The sequence below is a fragment of the Cygnus olor genome, chromosome 11, assembly GCF_009769625.2.
Source record: "Cygnus olor isolate bCygOlo1 chromosome 11, bCygOlo1.pri.v2, whole genome shotgun sequence".
In the NCBI taxonomy this organism is placed as follows: domain Eukaryota; kingdom Metazoa; phylum Chordata; class Aves; order Anseriformes; family Anatidae; genus Cygnus; species Cygnus olor.
This window is the reverse complement of record NC_049179.1, coordinates 22,079,023-22,103,119: the sequence shown is the minus strand read 5'-3', so window position 1 is coordinate 22,103,119 and position 24,097 is coordinate 22,079,023. Positions and strand designations below refer to the sequence as shown.

General features: G+C 45.6%; 1 protein-coding gene across 3 annotated transcripts in view; it reads right to left on the bottom strand.

The window, feature by feature from the left end:
* The window catches only part of TP53BP1 (tumor protein p53 binding protein 1), a 49,163-nt gene extending 30,908 nt beyond the window's left edge, over nt 1-18,255 (bottom strand). The window contains exons 1-11 of one of the 3 annotated variants that reach the window (XM_040570201.1): nt 18,108-18,255; nt 16,771-16,860; nt 14,926-15,052; nt 9,009-9,211; nt 8,630-8,700; nt 7,893-8,054; nt 7,339-7,420; nt 6,988-7,133; nt 5,217-5,337; nt 1,849-1,940; nt 590-837 (exon numbers count right to left, since the gene is read on the bottom strand). In XM_040570201.1, coding sequence (XP_040426135.1) covers nt 590-837; nt 1,849-1,940; nt 5,217-5,337; nt 6,988-7,133; nt 7,339-7,420; nt 7,893-8,054; nt 8,630-8,700; nt 9,009-9,091 — 1,005 coding nt within the window. In that variant the 5' untranslated portion in view covers nt 9,092-9,211; nt 14,926-15,052; nt 16,771-16,860; nt 18,108-18,255. Of the gene's footprint in view, nt 1-589; nt 838-1,848; nt 1,941-5,216; nt 5,338-6,987; nt 7,134-7,338; nt 7,421-7,892; nt 8,055-8,629; nt 8,701-9,008; nt 9,212-9,324; nt 9,610-14,925; nt 15,053-16,770; nt 16,861-18,107 lie in introns of those variants that run through there. The other 2 variants (XM_040570200.1, XM_040570199.1) reach the window with 2 other exon arrangements.
* Between the last annotated feature and the right edge of the window lie 5,842 nt (nt 18,256-24,097).

The following is a 24,097-nucleotide window of genomic DNA, read 5'->3' as shown; positions in this document are numbered from 1 at the left end:
CTGAAGTCTCTAGTTCAACCTGTATTTTCTGCCTTAATTTAATTAAATTCGCTATATTGAGCTATAAAGCCACCAAGTGTCTGTTAAATCCCTTTGAACAATATTAACTTCCAGAATCAAAAAGCAAACAACAGATGGTAAGAATAAGCAACTTAAAAGAAATTTGCACTAAGCGAGTTCAAGCCTTGTTCAAGCCTTCTCCATGACAAATAATGATTAAGTCTATCTTTGTAGAAGTCTAGTTTCTGACACAGTTTGAGATGCAGAATGTCTGGTTCAGCATGAGAAAGTAGAAGCCTTTCAAAGAAAGGAAGAAAAAAAGCACAAGGAAAGTTTTTAGTGTAAAATAAAAGACAACAAATCTACACTCAGTAACTCACTATGCCCTCTTAAGCTGTTCTGTATTTTCTCTGCAGGATAAACTGCCACACATATAGAGAAATATCGTCAACATATAACTGTGACTGGTAGGAACAGAGAAGCTCATGACAATCAGTTTAGTAGGGAAACCCCACACAGAACCACAGAGGTTGGCTCAAAAATGCATTTTCTGCAATACCCCCACGGAAAAGACAGAAAAGATATTTACATGAACCCTCACATGAGAGAACTCTGGTTGTGATGGTATAGGTAAAGATCCAGGAAAGAAGGCTGGGGCACTCTGGGACACTGGAGTTGAAGCCTGTGGGAGGACAGAAGGTCCTGGTGGGATACATGGGATAGCTATCTCCACTAGCGCCTCTTCCCTCTGCTGCTCCTGCATCAGCGCCTCTCCCCTCTGCTCCTCCTGTATCAGCTCTCTTGCTTGTGATGGGATAGAGATATCCATCTGTTCATCTGGATTGAAAGAGCAGAAAATAAATTACTAGCAGATCCCTATGTTGTACCTACTTTCCAACATTCCATTAAGAGACTTTTATCCGCAGTGGTTTATGCAACTCTATCGTACTTTAATGGGTGAACCTGAAATCTTGGGGGGGCGGGGGGGTTAAAAATAATAAATAAATAAATAAATAAAACTAACAAAATTATCTGTATCTTTAAATGAACAGGGTGAAGGGTTGGGGAGAGTTCATGTAACTATTTTGCTATCAAAGGTCTAGAATTTCTACAATTAGAAAAAGGTATCTAAAATTTATACAAATCATTCTCTGAGGACAGGTTTTTGGTTTTTTTTTTCTTTTGCTATTTCTATTACAATGCAACCAAATTCAGACCCCACTAACTAAACATCTATTCTAAAGGTACTTCAGATTTTGTGTAGCAAATGAGATGGCAATCTCGCAGAAAGGAATGGTGATTTATACTAGAAGTCTATGGATATGTTAACCCTGACAGCGAACGGGTACTCAGATAAAATGTGCAAGAACCAAGGTATCATACAGAACAAGCTGTCTTTTGGTGCGACCTTCTAGAATACACACATGTAACATATAAAAGCTTTATAAAATATTGTATTAGCCATTTCAGTTAAGGTAAGATGACTTTTATGATCCAGTTCTCTTTCCTACTGCCCTAACAGCATATATTTAAGACATACCTACCTGTAGCAAAAGAATGGCTTGCCCCTAAGAAAGGAGGACAACGGCAAGAAGCACTCTTTTCCATATGAAGTTTTCCTCATCTTTCGTGTGAAGGAAATTTTATCATGATAGCTATGCAGGAAATACCGACAGCATATTGGGATCTGAATCACAAATACAGATCTCCCTGCATCTACCTCTTTCAGCATTCTCAATCCCACTTTACACTTTAAGTGTAATTTAAACAAGTTTTGAAAAGGCTAAAGGCTCAAACTAAACCACGGAGTACAGAAACAACCACAGGTGAGTATGCGGAAGACTTTACCTTTTGCTTGCTCCTGTTCAGTAGGACTGCTAGGGACGAGAGCATTGGATCCAAAGGCAACAGGAGATGGAACAACTAGGCCTGAAGAGCCACTGCAGAAAAAGAAAAGGTAACATGGAAAAAGAACATGTATCACTAGAAAATTGATTAACTTCTCAAATGTAGATCCGGCTTGTCACATTAGGAGTCTTCTCACAAGAGCGTGTCAGGTGTTCTCTAGCAAAGTCTTGTGCCTTTTTTTTTTTTTTTTAAGTTGTTTGAAAACAGAAGTGCTGAGGTATTAACAGGCCAACTCCTGTCCTTACTGTTGCCATCAGAGTGGATCCAAAGAGTGTTTATCAATACGGTGATAGGTGCTTTATATATATAAATATATAAAGACCTGAGAAATGGTCATTGACCACACAAGCATCATTAGTTGATATCCCTGTTGACTGGAAACTGAATAATGCTGTCACAGTTTTAAGAAGGGTGGTCCATTTAAGAAGGGCAAGAAAGAAGACCCTGGTAATCACAGGCCTGTCAGTCTCACTTCAGTGCCTGGTAAACCTATGGAAAAAATATTCTGGGAGTTATTGAAAAACAACACGAAGGACAATGCAGCCACTGGTCACAGCCAACATGGATTCACAAGGGCAAAGTCCTGCTTAATTAATTTAATTTCCTTTTATGACAACATTACCCACCTCGTTGACCAAGGGAAGGCACTTGATGTAATCCTTTTGGATTTCAGCAAAACTTACGATATTGTTTCTCACAGTATCCTTCTGGACAAAAAAGTCAAGCACACAGCTAGATAAATGCATAATATGATGGGTGAAAAATCGGCTGACTGGTCAAGTTCAAATGGCTATAGTAAATGGAATTACATCAGGCTGGCAGCCGGTCACTAGTGGGATTCTCCAGGGTTTTATTTTGGGGCCAGTTTTCTTTAATGTTTTTAAAAATGATCTGGATGCAAGACTCAAAGGTATACTAAGTACATTTGCAGATGATATTAAATTAAGAGGAGCTATTGACTCCCTTGAGGGTAGAGAGGCCTTGCAGAGAGATCTTGACAAATTAGAGGCCTAGACAATCACCAACCACATGAAGTTCAACAAGAGCAAGTGCTGGATTCTGCACCTGGGACAGGCCAACCCTGGATATACATACTGACTGGAAGACGAGGCTGGAGAGCAGCCTCAGGGAAAGAGATCTGAGGGTTTTGGTTGATGGTAAGTTGAGTATGAGTCAATGGTGTGTCCTGGCAGCCAAAAGGGCCAACAAGCCCAGCATTGCTAGCTGGTCGAGGGAACTGACTGTCTCGCTCTGCTCTGGTGCAGCCTCAAGTACTGTGTGCAAGGTTGGGTGCCACAACATAAGGAGGTCATAAAACTATTAGACGGTGTCCAAAGGAGGGCAACAAAAATGGTGGTGGGTCTTGAGGGGAAGACATGAGGAGCAGCTGAGATCACTTGGTTTGCTCAGCTTAGAGAAGAAGATACTGAGGGGCAACCTCATTGCAGCCTACAACTTCCTCACAAAGGGATGCAGAAGGGCAGGCAGGTGCTAATCTGTTCTCTCTGATGACCAACAACAAGACTTGAGGGAACAGCATGAAGCTGCACCAGGACGAGGTTCAGGTTGGATATCAGGAAAATGCTACTTAGAAAGAGAGGAACCTCACCACTAAGAGGTTGGTCAGGCACTGGAACAGGCTCCACAGGGAGGTGGTCACAGCACCGAGCCTGCCAGAGTTCAAGAGGCATTTGGACAACAATCTCAGACATAGGGTTCGATTTTTGGATGGTCCTGAGTGAAACCAGGAGTTGGACTCAATGATCTTTGTGGGTCCCTTTCAACTCAGGGTATTCTATGATTCTATACTATAATTGAGGAAGACAAAGCATTTATTTGAGCTCTGGCTAGGAAATGATGATTAGGAAGTCACCTGACAACACACACTTAATGGGAAATTGAGGAGACTAGACTCTGTCACTGCCTGCAACAGCATTAGCTACCGTATCAGCCATGGCCTGGTCATCTAACGCGGTTATTTTGAGAGCACCTCCTTGCTCTCCACATTGTGCAGTATGAAAGAGATAAATACAGATAATTGCTACAGTGTATTCAGTCAACTTAGAGATAAATAGTGCAGTAGCTGAGAAAGTACAAGTGTCAAGGGCATTGTTTTAAGATAGGAAAGACAAACACACACTGATAATGTGTGTGACAGGGAAATTGGAAAGTGAGGATCCACTGGGGGGGGGGGGGGGGGGGGGCGGGGGGAGTAGAGAGAAAGGAAAAATCTTCAGGCTTCATTGTTGTGGGCTGGGTGGGGGGAAAGTGTGGGAACACCACACTGAACATGAAGCAGAGAATTCTGGCCAGTGTCCTCAAAAGAACAGTCAGCAATTTAGGTTCAAAGGTCACAGAGACCTTGCCAGAACACAAGCTGAACTGCTTTCTGCTTTGACACCTTCCACCTAAGACCATGCACATGCAAGAACAGGAAGTAGACAACAGAGAAAGAGCCAGCACCAACTGTGAGACAGCAGAGCAGGGCAAAAAGTCAAAGGCAGGAGAAAGTACGTAATAATCCAGTATCATTAGAAAAAGAAAAAAGAAAAGTCATCACAACAGGGTAAGTCAAAGAAAGAATTACCAACAGATAGCTGGTGCTGGAATAGAGCTGATAACCCCAGTAAGAATCTTGTTGAGGCAAAACAGTTAAGCAAAGAGCTCTTTTCAAGAGTTAGAGCTTCTTTTCAAGCTAGAAGCCGCAACTTCGTTCCCTATTCAATTGTACATACCCCTTTATTCAGTGAACATAATCAAGGACACCCCAGTAGCAAGATGTGAACTCTCTCTCCTAGACTACACGCTCTCCTAAGCACTTCCACACAATTTCCTTATGCCACACACACATTCAGAATCGAAAGAAAAGATCTCCGAGTTCTAACAACAAAAATGCACTATCATTCACTAGACCAGAACTACGGTGACCTTCAAATAACACAGAGCTCATTCCTTTTGCGCATAATGCCCTCTCAAATACATCTTCTCTGTAAGATCTGCTTATTAACAATAAAATTTTCTATACTATAACTGACACTATAATTAACTATAAAACTACACGTTATAATCTGTAATACCTGTTCAAATCAGGCGAATGGAAACTTGAGAACTCTATTCAACTATGTGCCAGCTCCAAATTGCAAGGTACAAACAGGTGACATGGAGCCCAAACTAACTTAACTTACTTTTGTTGTACAAATTAAGGTAAACAGCATCAGCAGTCTTTGAATAAAAGAAAGAATGGTGGAAATGGTACAGAAGCTATTGCAACATAGTTTTGTTTTTTTGGGGGGCTTTTTTTTGCTTACGTGGAACGACTCTGCTGTACAAGAGATCCCTGTCCAGAGAGCTGCAGGAGGTGCAGACTGCGGGCAGGGGTGCATGCCAGAGAACTTCCCTCTTCCACCCTGGTTATGGGACAGCCATTCCCTGCAACAATTTTGAACAAAAGGAAGTAAGATTAGAAATCTGGCCATTAAACAAGTTGATCAGAAAATTTTGAGGAATGATGTACACCTTACTGTAAAGTCACAGCCTATCCTTGTCTACCTTTTTCACACAAAGGTGGAGAAGGACAGCATATGGAAGTTCAGCATGCGAAATGTGAACATCATACAGTTCAGATGATAAAGGTAGTTTATAACTACAGAATAGATTTTTTTCAGACCAGAATATACATATCTTTGTACTTGGTAATTATAAAAGAAAAATCCCCAATGGCTCCAAAATTACCCCCACTGCTTCAAAGACATCACGCTGACCACAGATTCAATTTCAGTAAGCAGTTACTGAACCTTCTGGGTACAGGGAGTTCATACACGAAAACACTCTAGTATAATCACTGTTGTACGCAAATTAAAGCTAAACAAAAACCATTAAGTGAGACTTAATTTAGCACGTGCTTTGTAGGCTGTGACAAACTTCCCTGTCAAAACTATTTTCTAGACCTATAACAATCAGGATTGTTAAGAACCCTACTACTTCTTCACTAACCTTTTAATTATGGATCCCAAAACCAGACCTAGACATCCTCCTACCATGACATACAGTGATGACCTCTCTCATGATGCTATTTCATAATCTCTTCTCTTTCAGGAAAGGAACACTAACCTAGGTGGCAAGTAAGATTGACTGAAATCATGGTAATATTTTGGTTGCAGGGTGCTGTCTACCAATGATGCTCAGTGATGCTCAGGAGTAAGGTGGAAACTACAAGAAGGATATTGAGTTGCTAGAGCATGTGCAGAGAACAGCAACAAAGCTGGTGAAGGGACTAGAGAAAACAATGCTTATGAGGAGCAACTGAAGGAACTAGTGTTGTTTAGTCTGGAGAAAAGGAGGCTGAGCAGAGACCACATCACTCTCTACAACTAACTGAAAGGGGACTGTAGTGAAGTGTGCGTCAGTCTCTTCTATCAGGGAAGAAGTGATCAGACATGAGAAATGGCCTCAGGTTGCACCGGGGAGGTTTAGATTGGGTATTAGGAAGAATTTCTTCATAAAGAGTGGTCAAGCTTTGGAATGGGCTGCCCAGGGAAGCGGTGGAGTTCCCGTCCCTGGAGGTACTTAAGAGACATGTGGACATGACACTAAGGGACATGGTCTAGTGATGGGACTCAACAGGTCAGGTTGATGATCGGACTTGATGACCCTGAAGGTCTTTTTTATGTTTTGCCCAAGTTACCCAACATAAGAAAGCCTACAAAATTTGCCTACAGTATTTATCCACACTTTAGATTGTGTGCCACTACAAGGCATGAGCATCATTATTACCAGTTTCAGAAGATCTTTTTATTATTATTACTTTTGTTCTTCAAGGGAGACAAGAAAGGAAAGGAAACATATTTAACAAGCAACTGTCACTGTTCTATCAAGAAGTGACATTTAGACACTGCTCCATAGTCCAGCGAAAGAAGTTGTGGCCTTTCATTTCCAAAGTGTTCTCAATTGTATTTGAAATTATGTGAAAAGTACTCACAGCACTCCACACCCTAAACACTACACAACTAAAAATATCAAGCAGGAATGATTATGATGACCTCTGGGATGGACATTCTTGCTCTATTTGTCTATTGTTACCTGTTACATTATTCTCAGGAAACATCTCTTCCTGAGTTGACAAGATATCCAACTCCTCATGACAAATACCAACGGATTTCTCAGTTTTAAGTGGATCAGAGACAGGCATTTCTTTCGTGGTATCCTCTTCTGCTTCCTGCAGAGTTCTGGGAAAGCAAGACAGTCACTGACCTGAGAAACTCAACATATCAACTGCAAAACTGTAAAGTAAATTTACTGGAATAGACGAAAGCTATGCACTTCTGTATACCACAGTCAGAAAATGTGAAAAAATTCAGAAGTCAAAAAACACACACAAACCAACTTCTAGAATTTCAGCAAAAGAAATACAAAGAACAGGGACTGTTTTACCTTTCAAACTCCTCTGGCTGGCTCTCCAAAGCAGCATGCGTTTCTATGCTGGAGACAATTTCCCTGTTACGCACATTCGGTTCTAGCAAGGTAAAGAAAACAACGAATGAACATTTGTCACTCAGAGGTCAACTGGATTAATACAAAGAGAGAAGCACGTGTAGCTCTGTAAGTTATGTATGTATATATAAAGACAAATTTTATATGAAAAAGCTTTAGTATTGAACTATCAATAGAACAAAGAAAAGGATGGAATGAGGTTTCTGCCAGGCATGGAAGTCAGTATCAGATTGTCTGAATGTTCTAGAAATAAATTTGGAAAGATAGGTTCCAGAATCAATGACAACATTTGTGAAGCAACAAGAAAACAAATAAACTAGCCCAAAGTAAAGACAAGAGAAAATTCTATTCAACTATGAACTGTGAACTCATTGTTGCACACTACCAATATGGTATTCAGAGAAACGTAACATCTATTAGTTTAAAAAGAAAAAAAAAAAAAAAAAAAGAAACAACAGAGCAACAAAAAGACATCTAAGATCATTTTCACATACCATCTTTAGAATCACTCTTTGCAGGTCTGGAAGAAGATGGGATAGCAGCTCCAGAGTGAAACTGATGCCTAGCATCTTCTTCATTGGGCACAAAGTCACTCTCAAAGTCCTGGCTCTGTGAGAGCTCTAGAGCTCCAAAATGCAGCTGTGACATGCCTGTATCTAACATCAAACATCCATAAGTAATATATGTACAAAAAAAAAAAAGCCATCTTTGCCACGGCAAAAGATATGCTAAGATATTGCCAAAGCCCCAAATAAACTAACAGACTCTCAATTCAGCTGTACCAATTAAAACTATAGTATAGTACAGGGACAGCGACCATTACGTCCAAAACCAGTGTTAACTAGCAAGGTCTTATATAATGCCATTGTGTACTACTGTATATTTGGATACCAGAAATCAATCCTGATAATACAGATTCTGTCCCTGAAAGTCCTGTGATGACAACCATTATGCCAGTTATTTCCTCTGCCATAAAAAGGCTCCATCTCCTAGTGGTCACCATGCATATTCTAAGCAATCCCTTGTCTCCAAGACCCTTGGTAACAATGATGTTAAGTCCTCACAGATTTTCAAGCTCCAAAGCATACAGACCAGCTTCTGGAAAAAGATGCCCAATTCTGACCAATTGCAGGCATGACTACCCTGGTGGGACAAGTGAGGAAACAGAACTGAAAGCTACACAGAACACTGATCAGATTCACCACCCAGAGACCTGAAACGGAGAAGTTACCTTCTACACATGGCGAGGTAGGACAGTCCTCAACATCGCTTCCAGCTCTTTCTCCAGTGTTTACAAGGGCACTGCAACAGAAAGACTTACTCACTTCGGGGGTTCCCGCGGGCTGCCTTCTGACAGCCCGCTGGTGCCCCAAGGAGCGGCTTCACGGTGGCAACGAGCCCGGCTGCTCCCAAGCCCGCCGAGACGCGCAGCCTGGCACGGGGCCAGGCCCCGCGCGGCTGCAGCGCCGGAGCCCCCACGGACCCCGCTGCCGCCGCCCGTGCTGCAGGCCGCTCACGGCGCGCGGCCGCCATTTCATCGGGCGAGAGCCCCCGAGGGGGCGGCCGGCAGCCGGCGCGCCGCGCCTCGCCTCGCCCGGCCCGGCGCCCACCTGCTCTCCCCGCCGGGCGACGGCACCTCCTCGGCGACGCGGCTGCGCGGGCCGGCAGCGTCCGGGCGGGCAGGGCTCTCCATCGGCTCCGCAAGCACGGCGCCGCCAGCGCGGCCCCGCGCCCCGCTCTCACCTGCGGGTCGCTCCCTGTCCGCCCCGTCGCCCGCGGGTGCCCGGCTGCCGGCAGGGCCGCAGACGATCTCCTGCAAGACAGGGGCACGCGTCGCGTCAGGGCCGGGTCGCGCCGGGCCGAGCCGAGCCGAGCCGGGCCGGGCCGAGCCGGGCCGGGCCGCGCCGCGCCGCGCCGCGCGCTCACCAGCACGGGGCTCGGGCTCCTTCGGACCGGCAGCCGGCGGGCGAGCACGCCGAGGCAGGCCTGCTCCGCGTCCTCCTCCGGGCCCACGCTCTCGGGCTGCGAGTCCGCCACGATCAGGCAGGGCGTGCCTTGCTGCGAGAGGCCGGAGTCCGGCTGGCTGCCGCCGGGATCCATGCGGGGCGTCGTGGGAGCTGCAGCGCACGGCGGAGCCCAGCCGCCGCGGCCCTACGGCGCCCGCCCGCCGCCCCGCGCCACGCTTTCCGCAGCCGCCATCTTGCAGCGCGCGGATTGGCGGCGCGCGACCGGCCCGGCCCGCCCCGCGCCGCCGTTCCGAGGGAGGCGCCGTTACCAGGGAGACGGCGGCTCAGGCGCCGCGGAGTGGGCGGGGCCGCGCCGCGCAGGGACCCCGCCGAGGGCGGGAGCGGCAGCGTATGTGGAGATGCCCCGGACCCCGCTCCCTTCAGCGAGAGGAGCCGCGCACGCGGCCTCTCCGTGAGAACCGGGGAGAGGGAAAGGGCGAAGGCAGGAGAGCAGGCCCGCCGGAGCCCCCCCGCCGAGCACCCTTTGTCGTTACTGGCACGTGAAAGCCCGCAGCTCCTCCAGGTCTGGCACAGACAGGAACACTGCTCACCCCAGACAACCATGATTTTCTATGTAAAATTTTAGGCACCCTAGGAAAGTGAAATATGATTCATTTTCCTGCATTAATACCAACAGGTGGCAGTTACTGGACACAAATTTTGCGCACAAATTAAGACCACGTGGTTGTCTTTCAGCATTAGATCTAAACATTTTGCTAAAAATTAGTTTGAACAGACTAATTCAAATCCTCTTTTGCAACTCTTCTTTTTTACTCCTGCATCTCCATATTTTATAGATGAGAATTCTATATATTTAAAAATCTGTTGTAGAACCAAGAACAAAGATGACTGAAAAATAATACCTGGCCTGGAAAAAACTGTTAGTATTCAGAATTATAGACGTGAAGTTGCACATGGTAAAACCCTGAAAATAAGAGTTCATGTTAACAAATTTTACATGTAATGTGAAATCCAAGTTTGGACACTCATGTTAAGAATGTTAAACGAGCTATACATATTTACAGTTCTCACAGAGGAAGGATGCTTTAGTGGCTGGCTGTTCACCTCCCAGAAGATGCTCCTTTAGCACACATTAAATTGTGTTATTAAAGCTTTTTCTGATATACTAGCTTCCAAAATATGTACTACTTTGGATAGTGTGAAGTTTGCCCTGATGCTGAAGCACACCATGAGGCCTCTGACTACTAAATCCTTTTGAAAGATGAAGTTGTTGATAGGTTTTTGCTACCCATCTGGAGAAGCCAGAGTTCATCTTCATAAAATGCTTTATCCCAAGGACCCAAAAAGGATACCAGGTTCCTCAAAGGACAGTTAGCAGTCTATGATCCCTAAGCGGCTCGGAAGTTTTAGAATGGGCTCTTGCAGTCTGTTCAATTTCTTTCATGCAGAATTCTGCCTCCATCAGACTGAAAGCATTTCAGATGGTCTTCCTTTGTGCTTACTCTCAAAATTAAAATCGTAAAATTCCACAATGTTTTGGTGAAGTAGAAAGTCAAGCTGCCTTCTGAAGAATAGGTATTTAGCATGAGCCCTCATCTTTGAGGAAAGTTTGTGGTACTCCACTACTGATCCCAGCTGGACTTACTAATGTTTCTAAGCTTGCTACTGTGTTCCACTTCAGTGTATATGAATAAGCTCCTTTTCTTATAGACAGAATATTACACAACTGTATCTTTCCTCACATCATCTTTTCCAGTTCTATCATGCCAGCAGCTCTTTTTTTATTAGCTTTTCCTAGAGAATACGTGTTCTTCATTAGAGCATTTGAAATGTCTACCTAAGCCACGTCCTTCTTCAAAATCCAGACCTTCATCTGAAGGTGCTTTTACAGTAGATACAGTTAACGCTAACAGGGAGGTAAAGTCAAAGGAATTGCATTGTAACAACAGAAGTACATGTGAGTGGACAGAATTTATCTCTGGAAAGAAAAAAAGGGCAGAAAAACAAAGAATGGATCTTGAGAAACAGACATCAATAAAACGGTAACTGGCAGGAGGTAAGATCTTACGCCACAAACGAAATTACAAAGAGATGGCAGTCTTTACTAAAGGCACAAGTGCAAACTATCTTAATACAAAGAAAGGATAACCCTGTACGCCATGGGAAACTGATTTGACTCAGGTATGACATGAAAACATGGAGGAAATCATTCTGGCTTTCGTAAAAGATCAGTGTAAAAGAATGTCAGAAGCATATAGGGACAAGAATTAAAAAAGCAAAGGCCCAAAGATAGAAACAGTCCAAGAGCAAGAAGAAAATTATTTTATGGGCATATTAGCAGGAAAACAACAACCAAAAGAACCGTTCGTCTGCCATTTTCTGAGGGGATGCTGCTGGGTGATCAACGTCATGAAGGCTGAAGCATGTACTGCTCTTCTCTAAAATGGCCATCAGAGAACAGGAGCTAGCTCAGTTAAAAAACAATGACAATGGCCAAGACTTGACCCCTGAAGCCAGGATGAAACTTATTAAAGAGTGCTTATCTAAGCCAGATACTTTAAAATCTGTTGATTTTTCATTCTAAAACATGTTGTCTTAGCAGTTACCTTTTGGAACTCCTGGAGGATAATGGGGTATCTGAAGACTAGAAGTGTCAAATGTACCAGTCTCTCAAAATTCCTTTAAGATCTCTGAAAACTTTGATAACATGTCAAACAAATTACCTGTTTGTACCTAGAAGGTAACAAGGAGATGAGTTAGCAACCAACATAGATCTGTAAAGACAAAGCATATAATACCTGATTTATTTTCATGTCAGAACAACAGGCCTTACAGACAGAAGAAAAGTGGAAGAATAGCAACTTGACTATAGTAAGACTTTTAGCAATATCTGTACGGGGTGATCATAAGCAAAAAAGGGATGCATACCTATGACGAAATTTCAGTAACATAAATATAAAACTTACACTTTGACATTGATTCCATGTCAAAATGTAAGTTAGAATGAGGGTCCAAACATAGATGTGCTATGAAGGGATGAAAGACACGGACAATATGTCCTTGTTGGAGTTGTTCTTGAACCAACTCCTGCAGCGCCGCGACCTTATCTCTTGTGAGCGGCCATTGATCCACCCATATCGGTGATTCCCTTTTCCATGCGAGATGGAGTGTCAGTCGCTCATCAATGGCCGCTACTGAAAATTTTCAGGGGAGGAGATGATGAACTTACATTGTCCCATCACATCTTACCCCATCAGGCTGATGGGGATATTAGTAATGTAAGGGCATACTGTGCACGTAGTACCTTCTTGGGTTTTTATAGTAAGCATCGTGGCACTCTGAAAGGTGCTTGACATTCCTCCCACTCCAACCAATCTGCCTGTGGGAGTTGTCACGGGCCAAGCAGAGGGCCAGTCTTTAATAGCAATGACGGTAATGTCCACTCCAGTGTCCACCAGCATCTTGCATTGACTGGAGTGTGGGTGCTCAGAGTTATTCCAAAGTAACAGTAAGCGTTGGCCGACGCTGGGCTATGTTGGCGGCCCAAAACGCCTTGGGGAATCCTGTTGACCCGAATCCTGCCTCTCCCCTGATAGCGTCCACAGCCTTTGGTACTACTGCTCGGAAAAGAATCAATCGAGCAATTCTAGTTCCCTTTGGTATTGACAACGGTGGAGACAGTGTCCAAGCCATAGCTTGGATTTGTCCATTATAGTCGGCATCAATTATCCCCGGCAAAACAAACAATCCGGTCAAAGTTATACTTGATCGTCCTAGCAGCAATGCACTACAGCCATTCCCAATTGGTCCTCTGACGTTCAGTGGAATTTTATGAAAGTGAGTACCCCGCAAGGTGGTGTCTGTTACTGTGGAGACATCCACTCCGGCACTCCCTCTGGTTCTGGCTGAGGGGGTGTCCACGGTGGTAACCGTGGCAGCGGGGCTGCAGGTGGCGAGGGACCCTGCGTTAGCACCGCATTTGGAGCCCTCCCTCACAGGAGATTCCTCCTTTGACCTGGGCCGGGGGTGCTGGTGTCGCCGCGCGGCCCCGCCCCGCGCTCCTCCTCCCGTTTCCCCGCCGCGGAGGCAGAGGCTGCCCATCCGCGTTGTACTGAGAGCGGCATTGGCCCGCCCAGTGGCGTCCTTTCCCACATCTGGGACACAAAGTGGGCGGAACTGCCGGCGAGTTGCCCCCTTGCCCACGCCGAGGGCATGCGAAGACTAGGTGGCTCGGGTCCCAACACCGATAGCATTTTTTTTGACCCTTGGGGTCCTGACTGATGGTTAGTGCTGCTGCAAAAGTGGACGCCAGCGATTCGGTATGATGTTCGATAGAACCCACTCGGTTACATGCCTCTATCATCTGAACTAGTGTTGTATTCATGGGCAGAGACTGTAGCACCTTTTTACAGTTGGTATTTGCGTTTTCCACCGCTAGCTTTTGTAGCAAGGCGTCTTTTGCTTCCCAATTGTCAATCTCCTTATCTAATGCATCGTGAAGCCAATCAATAAACTGCATGTATGGTTCAGACACCCCTTGCTGGACCTTTGTAAAGGACAGCGTGGGCTTCCCGGTCTCTGGAATTCTTAACATTGCCTGGAGGGCTAGGGTCGCAGTCAGCCGGAGGATGTCTGGATCTAGACGTGCCTGAAGGCGTGGATCCGCCATCGGGTCTGTACCCATCAGTTGAGGTATACTGGCTCCGAAAAGCGGATCCCCTGGCTGCCTTTCTAAATTTTGGAGCGCTGCATGTTCGCACAAATCTCTCCATTTCTGTTCCCATAATAATTTTTGTGTCGGAGTTAATATCATCGCCGCCATTTATCATATGTCAAAGGGGGTTAAAAGCTGTCCCGTCATGACATTCTCCAGCAGGGACTGTGTATACAAGGCCGATAACCCGTAAGCGGTCACCGTCTTACACAGTTCTTTAATAAGGTCCCACTAGAAGGGGTTCCAGTCATTTTGCCCATGATCCTGACCTTGGACTGGAAAATTGAGCCCTGTGCCCCCCCCGTCCTTTATTGCTTCTCTCTGAAGTTGTTTCCAACGATCTCGGGGGTCAAAGGGACCCCCCGCAGGTGGCACCACTGGCCTTGTGGGCAGCGGTGCTGGTGGCGCTGACCGCCGCGGAGATATTGTCTCCGCCTCTGTTCCCAAGTCTGTCAGGTTTACTTTCTCTGGTGGTACGCAGTCACCACTTTTTATTTCACCCGCCTGCGTAGCCTGAGCAGCCGCTGTCTGTACCCTTTTTTCCGCTTGCCATGATCTCAATGTCTCAGTTACTAAGCGCCAGGTTGTCATCACCTCAGCAGCTGTTGTATCTCCCCGCGAGGCAGCATCCCATATAGTTGTCCCTGCGTTTTCCCAAGTTTTTACATCAAACGCCGCCGAAGCTGTTGCCGGGGCCCCATCCTTTGTAAGAACTTTAGCGATAGTTTCATTTTATACGGGTCATATTTCACTCCTCTTTTTACCAGGAGTTGAGTCAATAACTTAACTATTGCCTCCTCCTCGGCCGATAGATTAGCTCCCATAGTTAGTGCCCCAGCTGCTCACCTGCTTTTCGAGGTGATGTCCCGGGATTAAAGCCGCGGTCCCGCCGTCAGCTTGAGTCGTTTGGCTGGGGCCCCTCCGGATGCTTCTCTCAGCGTTGCTCTCTTCCCAATCACATCGGGGTCACCATCTGAAGGGATGAAAGACACAGACTCCCGATGGCTCTTGAACAGGAGACGTTTATTGCAATTTTCCTCCACTACATATACTTTTCCCGTAGCCCCAGATGCTGTTCATGCGCCCGAATCTGTCATACAATTGGTCAGAGACCCTCAGGCACACGCCTCAAGCCAGCCAGCCATTGGCCACTGTGCAAAGCTCATCTTTAACACTGCAGCCAAGTTATTTATCTCAACCTTGCCCAAGTTTTTGTTTCTACCGCTTACTTCCTCATTATCTCTAGTTCAGGGACGTGTCAAACAGCATAAGGCTACTTGCGAATTCCTTCCCCGCAGTGCTACATCACAAGTAGACCTAGATAGGCACTGATCTGTACATACCTTGCTCACATAAAGGCTTTGCTGAAGCAGTGACAGACTTGGTCATTATGGATGGTATGGCTGATAGCCGAATTGACTGCTTAACAGCGCTAACAGTGTCAAGAGTGCTCAAGATATGCAGTCTTGTTAAAGTGCGTAATAAGGATATATCTATTTATATCTATTAAACACAGTATGGTCTTGTGTATAAGGATGGTATAAGCATAGCCTGATGGAGTTGCAGATGGAACACAAGATACAAGACATTTAGAAACACAGCTGGGATCTAACACAATGCTGCTTATATTGGCAGAACTTTACAGGTTGCCCAGAGAAGCTGTGGATGCCCCATATCTGGAGGTGTTCAAGACCAGGTTGGATAAGGCCCTGGACAACCTGATCTAGAGGGTGGCATCCCAGCCCATGGCAAGGGGGGTTGGAACTGTTTGATCTTCATGGTCCCTTCCAACCCAAGCTGTTCTATGATTCTATTCTGTTCAATGTTTTCTTTATTTATCTTGGTTATAAAATAGCAAGTACACTTATTAAATTCACAAGCAATGCGGAACTGAGAGGGACTCTGAGAAGTAGAAGAAAAACTAAATAATGGTCCAGAAAATGGACAAAGTATGATGCAGATAAGAACAGCAGTCAACAAAAGGAAAGAATGGACAGCAAGGTCATAGGGGATGGTAGTGCCTGACAAACTAATGAGTCAGTGGCAAACTGCTGCTAAAGAAAAAGGTGCAAACATCATGCATCATACTTCTATATAGTATGCATATGTTAGATGTGTGAAATAATTCTTGTTCTCTACACTGGTAAGATCTAAGCTAAGCATTACGTCTAGTGTGAAGATTGCAGATGAAGAGGTTTTCCTAACAGTCTTCAAACAGAAAAGTTGATAGCAAATAATTTATTTTTCATATTCATGGTTTAGAGGAGAACTGCGAACAGGTTTACAACAACTGCAAGTAGGTTTAAATTAAACAAAATTTGAAGGAGAAAGAAGTAAAAATGTTTAAAAAGGCTAATGAAGCTCTGAAGATTATGCAGTCTCTAACATTTAAGACTTTTTTTAAATGTAGTAACAAACAGGTATAGTTGATCTTGGTCTAAAACAGGAAGTTGGACTCACTCATCTCCGGGATTCCCTTTCAGCCTCATTTTTCTGCAGTTCTAACCATTTGCATAAAACAGCGTGGAATACATGTGAGAGCTCAGTCCTGGTAGTCAAATTAGTAAATGCCAAATGTGAGTATGAATTTTAAAGTTGACTGCACATATTTTGCATTAAATCTGTAATCTTTTTTCCATCTTTTTTTAAGCTCTGAAGAAAAGCAACCTGCTTTCTTTACAATGTACATACCTTTGATCTAAATATTCCCCCCTCAGTTTGCAGACTGCCTTTTTTTCTGAGTCTTATCATAAATTATGAATAGGGTGTGTCCACCTTCACCTGAGAAAGAAGATAAAAGAGTAATATTAATCTTTGCTTATTTTCCCTTCAAACAAAACACATCCAACACAAGACTTTTGATGAATGAAGTTACGAAGGCTGATTTTTCATATTCGGAGTATTTTCTCTGAATTTCTTGTATCTTAGAGAATTTGCAATGGACAGTTGAAGCTATAGTTTATTTTATTCTGAGCATTCCTTTCTAACATAGCCTACTAATTGGGATGAACAAATGAGAACCAGGTCTCCTAGTACTCATAATTTCTTTCACTTTGAATCTATTTCTCTGTGTCTCAGAGCAGCCTCAGGTCCTATCCTCAGATGAGGATAGTATTCAGATGGAGAACACCGAATACCAGATCCTGATTTCAAGTGAGAGTTAGATACGTAAACTAAGGTGCCTAATAAGATACCTAGGCTTACTAAAGGACTAAGGGTGTTAGCTGCCTTTGAAAATCTAAGTTTAAGTATCGTACTGTATTATCACAGTCGCTATTGTTCACAAGGGAAAAACATCAAAAAAAACCCTACCTGGCCGATTTCTGTACAAATTATCCTTTGCTCTACTAACCTGGGAGTAAACACTGCATAGTATACAGCATTCTCAGGGCCTGTGAGTCCAATGGCAACTAAGAACGCCTGGTATGCTACAGACCCAGAGGTCACTAAGGGCTGACGTGCTGTTTAACATGGAAGATGCCTGGAGCTAACTGGAACCACTTGTTCTCATTTGCGCTTACAGCTGACCCGGGGCAACTGCAGAGGCAGAGCAGTCACTGCCATCTCCACTTGCACGTCCCAAACTTCGCTGCTTGCAGCGAGCGCGAAAGCCCTCCTCCCGGCCAGAAGACGGATCTCCGCACCTCCGCAGCCGGGCAGCCGCCCCGGACCCGCCCCCGAGCAGGGCGCATCGCGCCCACGCCGCGACCCGGCCGCGTCCCCGCCCCGCGCCGCCCCACCGGTGCGGCGGCCAGGCCCCAGCGCGCCCCCCGACCCGCCGTCGGAGCTCCCCGGACGAGACCTGCGCAGCGCCCCGAGCCGCAGCGGCGAGGCCGTCCGGGGAGGGGCCGGGCCCAGCGGCGCCCCGAAAGCGCCGCCGCGGGGCTGCCCCGCGACTTCCGCGCGCTTCTCACGCCCGCAGGGACGGAGCTGCCCCGGCCGGAGCACAAAGGACAAAGCGGCCGCGAGCGAAAGGGGGCGACGGAAGGGGGAGGCCGCGGCGCCACCCCAGCCCCGGCCGCCTTTACCTGGTCGCAGCCGGGAGCCCGCGAGCGGGGCCGGCGTCGGCGCTTCGGTCTGGGGCTGAGGCGCTCAAGCCACATCCCCGCCGCCGGCTGGACCCGCCCCGCTGACATCAAGCGGGCGGTGAGTGGCCGGGCCCCGCCCGCCGTCCGCACCGAGGCTTTGGGGCTTTGGGGCTAGAGCCTGGGGCGGCCGGAGCGCTCAGGCGGGCGGCGGGGACCGCCCGGCCGGCCCCGAGGCCGGGAGAAGCGGGGCCCAGCCCAACGCCTCCGAGCGGCCTGGCCGCAGCCCGAGCCGCGACGTGCAGCAGGGAGCCGGGGGACGTACCCGGAGGCTAGGGCCAAACGCCAGGCCTGGGTTCGCAGGAGCTGGTGTGGTCCGGGCAGCTTGTAGCGTGTGGGTCCTGCCGCAGGCCGGCATCACTGCCACCTCTACCACAAACACAGGCCACTGGAGCGGGAGGGGAGGCTTGTCACCCAGCACAAGACCTCCAAAGCGCTACAGACACAAAACAGACTGTGTCCACCTTCCCTCATCAGTGCTGTGACCCCAGGGCAGGCAACCCCCAGCACAGCACTCTGCTCTGTATCTTTATTATCTGCCAGATGGCGAAAGAAGAGCCGGACCGCATATTTCATGACTTACTGAGGTGACAGAGCCAGAAACTTGGTGCTTTCCTCCAGGGCTCTGGAGGACATGCTGAGGCACAGCAGCATCCTTGGTCATTGCCCTGGCCTGTGACCAAAGGCCGTGATGCCATCTCCACAGTGTGGAGATTCAGTGAGCTTTTACAGTCTTGGCCTGTACTGGCATCTCACCAGCGCCATAGTGCTGACAAAGTGGTACAAGCTGACAAAGAAAAATGGAGGCATTTAGGTATGTGTGTGGGAGAGGAGCTTTTGGAGAGCTGATGGAATTTTAGATGTGGAGTCCCTCCTCAGAACACAGAATCAGAAAACACAGTGTATGACATCACACATTGCACATTTTATCCCTACCAGAGCCTGGAACTCTACTGTTTATTTCCTGAGCTAAAATACCTTAGTCATTCTTGGAGGCCATAGCTGAAAACATGGGTTTTCTGATAAATTTACACGGGAATGTGGGAGAAGGAAAGAGATCAGTGCATACACCATTTTGGCCGCTGTCATCCCAGAAAGCCACATGCCATCCAGCCATGGACAGTGGACACAATCCATACTCATCCCAGCCCCATGCTTTCATTAAACCCAGTCATCCCAGTACCCAAAGGGAGTTGCTTGTGGCGGCAGCCAGGAGTGACAATCCCCTCTCAACTGTCTCACCTTTAGCCTCATACCAGCTCCCTGCTGCACTGTCCTTGTCACCTCCTCCAGGACCATGCCGAAGCTTAATTAATAATTAAGAATGATTAACTTGGCATTTGTTTTTAACATTAAATCATTTTCAGAACAGCGTACAAAAATTACACGATGGCCCCTAGAGGGTGCCCTGCTGACATTGATGTGCTCTTTTGTTGAGAAAGATAAATTCTGGATCCTGAGAAAACGCTTCCTAAACCTCCAGTGGCCCGACTCAAGAGTAATATATGGCCAAGTGACACTATGTTTCTATCAAACTTTAAAGGAAAACTAAAATAATTTTAAATAATGTGTACAGACAGATACATGACTGCAAGACTTAGACACATTACTCTGACTTGTGCTATAGGATAAATACATGTAAACAATTACTTTTCTTGTGTTACCTTCTGAGACATGAAAGTGGAGGACTTTCCTTCCCTTGATGTACTTGTGGTATCACAAACTCCTTAGGCAGCACGCCTGAGGACCGCTTCCTTAGGTCACAGCAATACCCACTTTGCAGGACAGTCTCTAAATCAGTTCCAGAGGGTAAATGAAACAGCATTTTTTGTAGTTACTGTGTTCTTAAACCTTATTTCTTATTGCGCTTCTTTGTCAAACTTAATTTTAGTCAGATATTTCTTTATTTAAAGTTGGCTTATTTAGTCTTTCATTAATATTGAATTTCAATGCAAACATAGAAGATTTGATCACTTAACCACTGTTCAGAGACTGTGTACTCTAGAAGTGGTAGAGCTTTGAAAGATACACAATGGGACAAGTATCAAGCATTGATATTCAACAATGCAGTTTCTTGCTTTACTATGACCTTCAGGCAAAGGGTCTCAGCATTAATCCAATATATGTATATTCTTAAGTTGTGAAAAGACTGACCCCAAAGATGTGCTCATCGTGTGAATGTAACCAAAGAACAAACAAACAAACAAAAAGGGTGGGTACTTAATCATGTATGCCATACATAGCTAGCAATACCACAGCCAATAAGCTTCCTTCTTGGGCATGTGTGTTACTTATTGGCTTACATATCACTTACGTTAGGCTTAAATATGCCTAACATTCAGTAACATAAAATGCACCATGTAATACTGAAGTTTAACTGTTTACCCACAAGCCAGGATCACATAGTTTCACTGCTCCTTCTTATGGAAAAATTTTAGTATCACAACCTGGCTTTACCAAGCAAGGGAAATTGTGAAAGACATATGCACAGATATGGTGGAAAGTGTAGTATCATAGTTTCTTTGCACTGTTCAGTGAGGTTGCTGGCAACATGTACCGCTCAGTCTTCAAAAATCTTAGTAATACTCCATTTCTGCACATTTTTTATGCTTGTGCTTTGCCTGACTGTTTCAAGTACATTATTTTAATTGTTTTTAATTATGAGGAATGATTAAACAAAGAGGTAAGAATTCTGGCCACTTCATATTTAATATTTAATGCATTAAAAATCACCTTGGCTTCAAAGAGGAATTGCTGCATCAGCGCAAAGTAGTACCTTCCTTGGTCTGATAAACATCTACTTGAATTCAAAATCTCTGCATCATCGGAAATGACACAATGAATACACAGTGATAATTTTATAGGTAGGTAGATCCCTGTCTTGATCAGAGCTGCAGTCATTCCAAATTTCGCAGGAGACATTCAGTATCTTGCAAAGCCTTCTATACAACAGAAGTTGGAAGAAAAGCAGGACTGCTCCAATAAATCATCCACAGGGCTGAAGAGAAGCAAAATAAATAAATAAATAAATAAAGAAAAAATAAAAAAATGGTTTGGTCAAACTGAAGGGCTTAGCTGTCTGTTTCTCTTTCTGTATCTTACAATACATCCTGGAAGTGTCAGTATAAACGGCAAAACAGTTTCATCTCTACAAAGAAGCATTATGAGTGCCGGGCTCTTCTGCTCCAAGGATAGTTGTGATTCCTGCAGGTGAGATCAGGGCCTTTACAAAGAGCAAAGTCCCTTTAGGAAATCACCTGTTGTTCTCTGATACTCAGAAAGGTCACAGCCAAAATTAAATTATATTTTACCTTGGTTAAAGGCAGTAGCCTTATTCAGATACTGCCATAGATCTCTGGCTCCCAGAAGTAATTTTATTCATATGGTCATTTTTAGCTAGGGAATAGAGAAAGTCATCATTCCAGGCTAAAGGACTAAGATAATGAAATTAAGTAGATTGTTCTTCCTTTGATATTATGAAGATCCTATTTATGCTCTTTTAAGCCTGTTTTTTAAATCCATTTTTATAATGGTCATTTACCTGTGATTCGTCAGCTCCCTCTGTTCAGAGATACTCCTTCTGTCTGCTTTTGCCACCTCTCATTCTGTCAGCACCTGATGCTTGTCAGGACCTGTGATATCTGCACTCAGCCCCAGTCAGCTTGTGATGCTTCACAGGGGTGCCTATTACTGCAGTGCTTGAAAGCAGAAATTTGCACATTAATTGCTCTAAAGATCTATTGGATGCATCTAAAATGTGGATTTACAGGGAAAAGGAGGGAACTCTTAGGCTAGAAATCCCTCCTTTCACTACCTGATGCAGTGCACACACACTAGGGCTGATGAAATGTAACACCAGTACGGCTGCACAGCTACTCCATTTCTGTTGTGACCACAGAGAGATCTGATTCGCATCAGAAAACAACAGAAATGACGTGATTCTATCATTTGCTAAAGAACACAAATTGATCACGCTATGAAAACACCTCTCTTAACTGTAAACTGTCCTCCCAAGAGGTTCTAGTCACCATGGTGCAGGACCATGCTTGGACATTCTTTTTAAGCTTTCACTACAGTTTGCATGTCTCCTGTTTCTTTTTCCCTTGGCAGAAAGCCAGCTGGAGGAGTCTCTCTGCACTGCAGTGGAAAGCTGCAGCTCTGGAAAGCTACCATGTCAAAAATAAGCAGCAAATGTTAAGACTGAATATCCTGAAAACAGAATGCATTTCTACCAGCTGGTGTAAAAATCTCTGAAAATCTTGCATCTTCATATTTGCCCTCCGTGATCTACAATCCTACTTTCAAGATAGAATTTATTGTACGCTGATGTTTATTTGCAGGTTTCTCTCTTTACTCACGTATTTACCTGCTTCCATGCAATCCCTTGAGGCAAATTAAATTAATGCTGTTATGCAAGGACCAACACACAAAAGTAAGTTAAACTGTTCTGATGCACTAATTCTCTGTTTGTAAGATTTATTTACTAAATATCATAGCCAGCCATGTCGCCACAATGTAGTGCAAAAACAACCTATTGCAGCATCCCCTAATTCATCTGTTGAGAGTGAAGATCTCCTTTTGAGTAAAGATCTCAAACTGAGAAACTGTGTAAGCTAGTAACATCTCCAGTAGTCTGCAGAAATAACTATTCTGGATTTTTCCCCTTTTCTGTGGTTGGCTGTTTTCCCAATTAGCTTCTCACAGAGGCTTATGACAGTACGGATTTTCAGATTCATATATGCTTGCCAAAATGCCATCTGTCTGAACCTTCTGAGGTTTCAGCTGTGTCCCCTCGGCAGGCTTGGCAAGTCACAAGGGAACAAAGCAGGACAAGACACCGGTTTATCATCAAGCCTCTTGAACTGTAGCTCATGTCTGTGGAAATCTTGCAGACTGCAGGGGGCAGAACCTGACGCTGCTTTAGGAAACACTGCAGATTATTTCTGACTTCAATCTTGTTTTAAAGTAGCTGGGATGCTTTTCCTCTCAGCTGCATCAGCACAAGATGTCTCTCCATTCCTTTGTCAGAAGAGACATGGATTTTACTACCTTCCGGTGCTTCTCCCTTGTTCGGCACCCCGAAGTCTCATACTCTGTGTTTGCTTGGTTGTTCCAGATACTGCACTGAAGTGCTTTGAAGATGTGGCTAGCTAGAACAGATTGTTAGAGTTGTGGACCTGTGTCCTGAAGTAAGGCCCTCTCTGGTCACTCTGCACGTTAAGAAGTCCTGTCTACACAGCAGGTGACTGCTCACAACTGCTGTTTTACACCCGAGGGTAAAGTTCAGAGACATTTTTCTTGTATACCATGTTTCTGGAATCTAGGAAAGCTCATCATGTACCACTGGAGATCAGTACACTTGTCTGCAATTGAATAGGGAAAAGAATCACCAGGATACGACGAAGATCTCACTGTTCTGTTTACTACCGAGGGACAGAGAAGAAGGAAAAGTAAATGATGGCAAGCCTGGGCATCTTTTAGCATTGCTGGCTTCCATGATTTCATTGTGGATATTGCAATAACCCAATATAGGGCATTTGAAAACCTCTGCGGATTTCTATATTTAAGCAACTCTCTCCCGTCAGATCAACAAGGATTATTCTTTTAAACGGCGTGAGTTCGGCTCACGGTTCGACACCTGAGCTTGGCAGCTGCACGACGGCGCGCTGCTGCGCCTGGCCGGGGACCGGGAGCCCCGCCGCCCTCCGGCCCGGGACAGCTCACGGCAGCCGCTGGCCAGGTAGCGACGGCGCCGCGCTTCGCGCCTGCGGGCGGCGCGGGTTCGGGCAGGCCGGCTGCGCGCAGCCCGCGGCCGGAGCTCCCCGAGCCGGCAAGGAACCTGCAGCGGGCCCCGAGCGGGCTCCGAGCGGGCCCCGGGGCGAGGCGCGGGGCCCCTGCCCGCGGAGGAGCGCGGCGCCGCCGGGCCCGGCTGC